The sequence below is a fragment of the Haliotis asinina genome, chromosome 7 (genome assembly GCF_037392515.1).
Source record: "Haliotis asinina isolate JCU_RB_2024 chromosome 7, JCU_Hal_asi_v2, whole genome shotgun sequence".
Lineage (NCBI taxonomy): Eukaryota > Metazoa > Mollusca > Gastropoda > Lepetellida > Haliotidae > Haliotis > Haliotis asinina.
In genome coordinates, this window is record NC_090286.1 from 60,097,379 (window position 1) to 60,106,444 (window position 9,066).

The 9,066-nt window shown below is 41.5% G+C and overlaps 1 protein-coding gene across 1 annotated transcript; it reads right to left on the reverse strand.

The window, feature by feature from the left end:
- Nucleotides 1-1,450: 1,450 nt before the first annotated feature.
- Nucleotides 1,451-4,736, reverse strand: LOC137291744 (ankyrin repeat domain-containing protein 50-like). The gene has a single exon (XM_067823242.1). It carries the CDS (start codon nt 4,258-4,260, stop codon nt 2,422-2,424), a length of 1,839 nt encoding a protein of 612 aa, XP_067679343.1. The 5' UTR covers nt 4,261-4,736; the 3' UTR covers nt 1,451-2,421.
- Nucleotides 4,737-9,066: the final 4,330 nt, after the last annotated feature.

Sequence of the window (9,066 nt, forward strand, 5' to 3'; positions counted from 1 at the left end):
TTACATACCTACACAAAGAATAGCATATCCTCCACTCAACTAGTAGAGGTAACGTGAAGAACGACTTATGTGGCGGTGTACAAAATTACAATAGTTAAACAACTCAAGTACTTTAGAAATTAACATGAATTTATAATCAAGATTAGATCTTCATGCATTAGTTCCCAGATGTTATGAAACATTTGTCAAGTAGGTAATCCACCATTGCAACCACCATGCTGGTATTCATTAACCTGTGTCAGTTGAACATCAAAACCACACTTTTCTCCAACTGGAAGTGCGTGACGTAAGTCTTCTGAGGATGGCAGACACAGCTGAACCAGTCGCCAGTGTTGTCACATATGGAAGAGAAGGATTATAACACTTGCTGCACACAATTCAGTTTCTTTGATTCACAATACTGTGTTGACTAACACAGTGGTTGAAGCGCTAGCTCGTCACGCCTAAGCACCAGGTTCAGTTTTCATTGTGCACATGATGTGTGGAACACATTTCTGGTGTCCTTCCCGCGATATGGTTTGAATAAGCGGTATAAAACAATACTACCTGTGATGCTGAGAATGTATTTCCTGTTATTGTGTACAAGGCTTCTTCAAACTCGTTTAGCAATGTAATCATGTGTTAGGTTAGCGTTGATTTATTGCAGTTGTTTTCATACACAGATATCTTGGGGCAGTCAAGAAAAGACAAATGTTGTTTAAAGAGGCCTCTCTTAGATAAACAGTTCTAAGATATTTATTTTGTAAAACCAGTTATTCATGTATAAACAGATATATTATTACTGTCCTTTCAAGCTCTCAGTATACAACAAACCTCTGTACCACAATATATGTATCATGTCCGTGCGGCCTCTGACAAAATAGACACACATTCCCTACACAGATAATATTTGACTGAAATTAAGAGTCATGGTACACGAACAAACACTGTTTATATATTTTTTACGTTTATTATATGGATGTATTTCATCCGAATGTAAAATGGAGAGTGGAGAGAAAAGTGCCATTTATTGTGGCATTAACTTCGTTTATATTTCTGAAGCTTATTTTCACTTATAAATATCCAACAACGCTACTTCGTAGACACTCCCACATATATTACGCGTAGGTGTACCTTTAAATAAAAGCTATGTTCTCCATAAAACGTTTTTGAAAACATAACCCCAAATGCCAGTTACAGTATCGTCTTTCCATAAAAGCTTATCGGTTGTTATTGGTCTGTTTACACCTTACATATATTTGTATGCACATAGCAGTACATGTCAGTCAGCGACAAGACACTCGGAACATTTCTGAAAAAGACAAGGTACAACAGAGCGGTGTATAACAATTCACTATGACTGTATCAGAAGGGAGAAAGGCTGTTGTGCAGCATACCCATCACCTCCGCAGTGTAGTGTATAAATAACACTTAATATGCCATTAAAAGAAAACAAACTGCTGAATGTTTTTGAACGATTTACTATCTCTGGATTTCTGATCCTTCGTATTTATATGTTTATTTCATGTACAAAAATAGTTATTTAACTATGCATTAACAGTTAATACTGACGGAAAACAATAATTTATGAAAACAATATGTTAACATTGTCGCAGAAGTACGTGAGTAATTAACATGAAGACGATTCAACCGATGTAACATTTACACATATGCTTGTGTATCTATTGCATCACTCTTTACAGTAAAGGCTTGCATTTGGAGACGCTAACTACGAAAGGTCTTGTTAAATAAATCTTACGCTAGACTACAACGGGGGACGCAGAAGCAGAGTTTAAGTAAACGTGTTGTTATCAAACACGTCGGTTTACAAGTTTGTTTCTGCTACGGTGATGTAATGTTTAGAATGTTTTTGTTCATTTATGTTCTGGGGATACGTAGAGGATAACAGCAGAGAAAACTTTTATAGGCACTGGATTACAGTACAGGAAACGTTTGATAGGTATTGGATATCAGTACTGGAAACCTTCCACAGGTATTGGATAACAATGCAGGAAACGTTTCTAGAGAACGGAGAACAGTACAGGAAACGTTTCCCAAACAGACGAAAGCCATGTACAGATCATTTCATAAGTTTAGGAGATTAACATTACGAGTACCTTCATCATTTATACACCTCACCAACACCTCACCAACACTTCACCTACTTGCGGCGAGGAATTCTTCCACCAGCGACAGATGTCGCCGCAACCTGTCTCGCTGCAGTCACAACAGTAAGTCACACACAAATGTTGTTAACATTCCTAACGAAAGGAATTCGTCATAGTGTCCAAGACATGTTGTTTCACCTCCATATGAATATCACTGTAGATGAATACATAGAACTATAAATAATTACATTAAACAATTTTGATACCGTTCAGTTGTAGAGTTGATGAACGTGTTCTCAATCCATTGAAATTGATCTTGTATTGTGCATCTAAACTACGAGTCCTCGTCTATATCACTGAGAACAGAAAGTCGATTGCTGTCGGTTAATGCCGCATCATCTGACGTGTTCTCGTCGTTATCGGTGTCTCCTACCAACGTCTCCGTGACAGCGGGGATCGACAACAGCGATTTAGGACCTTTCAGTGAGGCTTCTTTATCAGACGGTGTCATTTTCTGACTCTTGCTGGCGGTGGTATCACCTTTAATGCCGAGTCCATCTTTCTTCTTGGAGGAGTTACTGCTGTTCAGAGATTCGGAACTCGATGCCAGAGCTCCATCGACCCCCTTCATGTGAGGAGTAGGAGCTCCAGACGTCGACAGTTTCCGAAGCTTGATGTTTCCAGATGGACGCCGTTTGTCCTTAAACGATTCCACGGAAAGCTGACTTTTAACTGTCAAACTCGACCGTCTTCCTTTTCTGTCCTTGGCTTTGTCTTCTTCCGCTTCATCTGGTTGTGGGAGAGGGGAAGGAGGGGTCAGTGGTAATTGATCTGCAATGGTCTTTGCTGCATCACGCCACGATGGAGAACACTGAAACTCGTATTCAACATAAAGCTTTTTTAATTCTGTTCTCCAACTGAATGGTTCTGTGTCTGCGTGATACGCAGCCTCCCGTCTTGGAGTCCAGGCTGACTGAGGTCGCCGGATTGAAGGAAGACCTCGCTCTACTTCCAGTCCATCGTAGGGGACAGCAGTGAGCTTAAACACGTATTCTTTGGTGTTGCGGAAATCCGACAGGCTGACACATCTGATTATACTGTCCTCGTTCTTTGCGTTAGGTAAAAAACATCGTTTTGGAGCCTTGTTCCTTGGTGTGCACTTCATGCTTGCCTGACTCCGCCCTCCTGACGACAGACTGGACGCTGAACTCGCTGTTGATGTACGGCGACGTTTCAATAATGCTGTCTGGGGACGCTGAGGTTGACGTGTTGACGAAGTCTCCTCGGAAAAAGACTTCAAGTTACTCTCCGTAAGAGACAAACTCAAAACACTTTTGTGACTTGACAGCCCACATTGTTCATTTTTCTCATTCGATAGTTCATCTTTCTCGCCCTTCTCACTTTTAATCTCATCCTTTTCGTTCTTCTCGCTTTTTACCTCACCCCTCTCGTTCTTCTCGCTCCTTACCTCATCCTTCTCGTTCCCATCGCTTCTTATCTCGTACTTCTCACTTTTATCGCTCCTCGCCACGTACGTCTCATCCTTCTGGCTTCTCGTATCGTCGATTTCATTCTTCTCGCTTGTCACCTCATATTTCTCTATCTCCCTTTGTTTCTCATAAACCTCATCCTCCACCTCCTTCTCAGGATCCGACAGAATCTCGACACATTCTGCCCATGTGAGCTTCTGTGCCAGGCTGCGGGCGGTTATACCCGCCTTATTCTCTTTCTCCAAGGTCAAGCCATATCTCTGTAGGTGTTCCACAAGGAGTTTCACCATGTCTGCATTCCCCGACTGAACACAGTAGTGTAGTGCAGTGTTGCCATGTTTATCAGTTTGGTTCAGATCAAAGTCAATGGCATGAAGGAACACCTTGACCAATTCATCCCGTTCATAGATACATGCATAATGCAAAGCGTTTAAACCCGCCTTATCCCTGAGAGTCAAGTTGGCCCCATTTTCTATAAGATGCCTGGCAATCCCGATTCCCCAAGACTGTGGCTCCATCAAAGCACATAACATCAAAGGGGTCTTACCATCCACGTCCCTGCTGTCGATGTTCATGCCGAGGTCAACAAGGTCACGCACCTGCTGCAGGTACCCCATCTTCATGACGTCACTCAGGCACAGCGGTGGTCCCCGCAACAACGCTGATGCTGACTGTGGTCTCATGTTGATATTGGTCTATCAATCTTGTCTGACAGTTATTGGTTTGATTGAGGGTACCCTGTGGTCATTAGGGACACCATCACGTTGCTGGACTAATTCTCAATGAACTAGAATCGAAGTTAGACATCTGTGTATATATGTACCGAAAGCACGACACACTGGTGGCAGGTGGGTTCAGACACCGATCACATGACACCACACGGTCCTTCAGAACCCAGGTAGAATAAACCACGACAATCCCCTGTTAAAGTCATGACACATGTGTAAACAGAGAGCGACGTGGCGACAAATTCACATTGTCCAGATACTAAAGCTATACACATGATATGAATACACTGTTATTCCCTTTCTGGTCCTTGTATCTCCATATAACAGTGACAATACTCGCCCATGAAATAACTTGTCAAATTGCTTAGCCTAATCCAGAGAAGCGTCGGTATGAACTTACAACACAATGCGACTATGTAATAACACTGTCTGTCACTGTCTCTCACACAAGTGCCGCCGAGTCGGAGCCCGTGGGTAGGGGTGGTGCGTATGGGGGAGAGGAGCGGGGAGCGAGACGTCCGGCTACGTCAGCCACCACACAGCCAATATTGGTAAATAGCCTGACCCAAGTTTCAAGCCTCGACCCGTCGCTAAGTTATGAAGGGGGTCAGCTGACGAGAGAGTTACAACTGCTGGTCGTTCCATGCCGCCACGCGAGTGAAAGGGGTTGGGTGACAGGGTGGCATATTATTGTTAGCAACGGGCGTGTTGGTGAATACCACTCTGTATCTCCCTCTTACCGAATGGCGGTAAGCACTGAACTCAATCATTCATTATGAGGCGGTTTTGAAAATAAAATCCATCTGAATTGTCATGAAATGTTCCAAGACATGCGCTGTTTCCGCTCTTATGTTGAGCATAGTTACAGCGACGGTGGGGGTACCGTTTGAGACGTGAAAAGATATGTGGCAACGGTTTAACTGGTGGAGAAAGTGTACCTACCATTAAACACTTACAGGCAGCCTAGCTATACTCACTTAGCTATGACGCACGTACCCTCAATGTCAGGCACATTTACCATACACTATCACAGGGTCACTCTCACAAGCTTCTGACTGTGAGAACAGTGACGGGTTTGTAAACAGTTAAAGTGACAATAAGCTATTTAGGAACGATTTATTATGCCGTACACATCGACACGTATATGAATATGTCTATATGAATATGTTTGTAGGTATGTTTGTGTGTACTTATATGTAATTATGTGTATTAGAGTGCATGTGTATATTCATGTGTTTGTTTGTGTGTGTGAGAGAGAGAGAAAGAGAGAGAGTGTGTGTGTGTGTGGGGGGGGGGGTGCTAAGGGAGGGGGCAGTCACTGATTTCAATGTTAAATCGGACCTCTGTCATATGAATTGCTGTAACTGAATCTGGAAAATATATTTAACCTTTCTATGTCAAATGAATAAGTTTAAAGTGTGTCCCAAGTAGTAAGGGGCAGTGGGGTAGCTTAGTGGTTAAGGCGTTTGCTCGACACCTCGAAGACCTGAGTCCGATTCCTCACAAGTACTATATATGTGAAGTCCATTCCTGGTCTCCAGATGTTGTGTTGTTGCTGAAATAGTGCTTCAAAAGCGGCATGAAAATTAAACTCATTCCAATTAGTAAAAAGGAGAAGGGTCTCCAAAGCAGCGCTATCTACATTTCCCAGACCATCATACTGTAGACAAACCATTGCGCTGTGCAGAGATGGTAGAACAAATGAAGAAACCGTCACACAGCGGAGATCCCCACCTTAATATGAAGGGACCGTCTTGACACGAAGACATGTACACCACCTCACTATGAAGGGACCGTCTTGCCACGAAGACATGTACACCACCTCACTATGAAGGGACCGCCTTGCCACGAAGACATGTACACCACCTCACTATGAAGGGACCGTCTTGCCACGGAGACACCACCTCACTATGGAGGAACTTATAAATGTAGATTCAAATGAAATAACCAAGTGTAACAATTTGTGTGAGTCAAGTCAAACGTTCATTTACGGTACCCACTGAAGGTATCAGATTATGAAACTTTCAGCCATTTCATGAAATGACTTAGAGTGCCATTCCGCGTTATTTTGTGTAAAAGCAACCAATATATTTCATTTCATTAAATTTCACTTAATAACCTAATCTACAGAAGTGGATCACAATCTCAACATCACTTATTGTCACTAACAATTAAACTATTGTGGCAGCGACTCTTGCACTTCAACCCAAACAGCCCTCACAAACCCCTGTTCACCATATGTCCTGGTAATGAAACTTCATGAAATAACTGAAGTTTTTTTTCATTGTTGTGAAACGAAATGACGCGAGTTTTTTTAAAACTAGGACATCATTCATTGACGGAAAAGACCTATGTTTGTACCTGTTCGGATTTTGATGATATACATATAGAAGGTATTCGATTTGTAGAGTGCTGTATAATGTACAAATGAATGAAAAATGGTACTCGTCTTCAGTAACCAAATTACGATGTGTACATAAACGTTGAGATTTATCTATTCTTAGCCATTTCTTGTGAGGTAGACAAGAGGCTACTCTGTCGTTCAGACCCTGAAGTATGTATATCCAAGAAAGCCCAAGAAAGCCTAGAACATGTGGCAAGTGAAAATGAAGAAGTCCCAGGGCTCCATTTCATTATATTATTTTTTTCTCATTATGAACGTTTTTTTCAGTAAAATATGTTCATTTCAGAGACTGGTTGTCAGACAAGAGCCATTCAATAGAACCATTTCACTGCAAAGCTGTTCTATACTTCAAAGTTAAAGTCGGGGGATTATCTGGAAATATTTTAATGCTTGTGCTATTTGTAGGTATCAAGTAGAGGTGAAAAGGTCTTTCTTTGGACAAGAACCCCTACCGTCACAGGAATGTACCCAGCTTAGGTATTGTCTCCAGTGCAACGCCCACGGATCTAATCCAGGAAGATTCTGTGAAGTATTTCGTTTATATATAACACTGTTTCGCAGTTATCACGTTCACGAAAACGGCTGTATGGGGTCAGGCTTTCCTACATCCTTACTTTAAATGTGAGGCATCGAAATGCCTCGTTATGAAATGACATGTCGTCTGTCATGTCATGTCACAAATACTGAAAAACAGATCCTGTAGTGGTACATTGAACGTGTAAATACATCTGGAACAATGCCATTCTACTCTAAGGCGTCTGGTACCCCTGCTATGGATGTGAATGTTCATATCCAGACTTCATAGTATATGGAGTATCTCAGGATCATAAGTCGTCATAAAGGGAAAGTCATACTCAGTCTCAGAGAGCTTATGTTTCTGAATATTGTAGCATAATTATGTGTTTTCTCTAGTTTTGGAGGTTGGGGAGGTAAATCAGTGGGATTCTGTTTAGCGACGATTCTATCATTGATATACCCGAAGCTGAACATAGACGTCTTGGCCACATTTCGATTTTGCAATTCCGAGTGGAAATTATGATTCAATTTGCATTTGAAATAGAAAAAGGAAGCTCAATATGTGCGCATGGTGATGGCAAAATCCTGAATGTATTATTCCAAAGTTATCAACGGAAAAGAATTCTCAATCTTAATTACACTTTTTTGGACTTATTTTCTGTTTTAAAGTGAAATTCATCGGTACGATTTTCACTGCAAACAGACAATATAGGAACAACTACAAACCTTTCACGATGGACCAGACAGATTTTAGATAATAGCTGGCAGGGAAGAGAATGGGTTTTCAGTTTGTGATCCCAATTTGTAGTAGGCTTGTGACATGAAATGAAGCAACTATGGAATCTAGATTTGTGGCGTCTTAGATGACTTGGCACCCCTGTAACTGCGATTTGCGCCACTGATCTCCAAGGTCAAGCACGGTGTTGGTACACTTTCAGGCATTAAAATATCGCTTGATGCCAGTGATCTTACTTAAAACTTCAGACACACGGATGTGCCACAGCTTCAGTCACATGTACACCACGTGACTGGTCTGTTACAACAGTAAAGTTGGAAATGTGAGTCTCTCGTGCCAAAGACCGATTGCCAATGACCATTGACCCAGGTTACGTGGGTGTCAGAAGCAACTGTGTCCGAGATAGCACCCTTTATGTGGCATATTTCACTTCCAGTGTTGACAATACGAACAATAAAGTGCTTAATGTCCACCTGAGGTGTTCATATCCTAACAATGGAGTAGCTCCGACCTAATAACCGACTGAAAGTGACATGGTGAGCGATGTGATCGATAGGGCAATATTTGAACTACTCTCTCGTACTGGGCACGTATACTGATGTACATCTACTATATATGCCTATATCTATTCGTCACTGACACTAATAGCATGTGCTGGTGGGATTTAAGGACATCTCAGTACATTAAAGTGCAATGACCAATATCCAATGACTGAATAACGATCAAACAGACGCGTCGTGTTTGATCAGATTGGTGTTTTGACTTGTAGTGAACTGGCCTTCACCAAACCTTGACTAAAGATGCTAACATATACTGGACAAAAAAAAATGAGGGAAATTGGTATTTTCATGACTGATGTTTGATCAGTATATCAATCAATAAATTCATCATTATTCATAACTTCAAAATTTACGAATTTCCCTAACTAATTTTGTCCAGTTAGTTACGGTTCATTGAGATTTACAGGCACACTTGAAAAGATACAACCAATACCTATAACTCGGTAAAATTGATGGTTGTTTAAAAGTCACAGTGTATTAACACTATGATTGATGGAATTCCATAAGTGTACCGCTAGTCTACCCCTGGGGTGAGTAATGGTAGA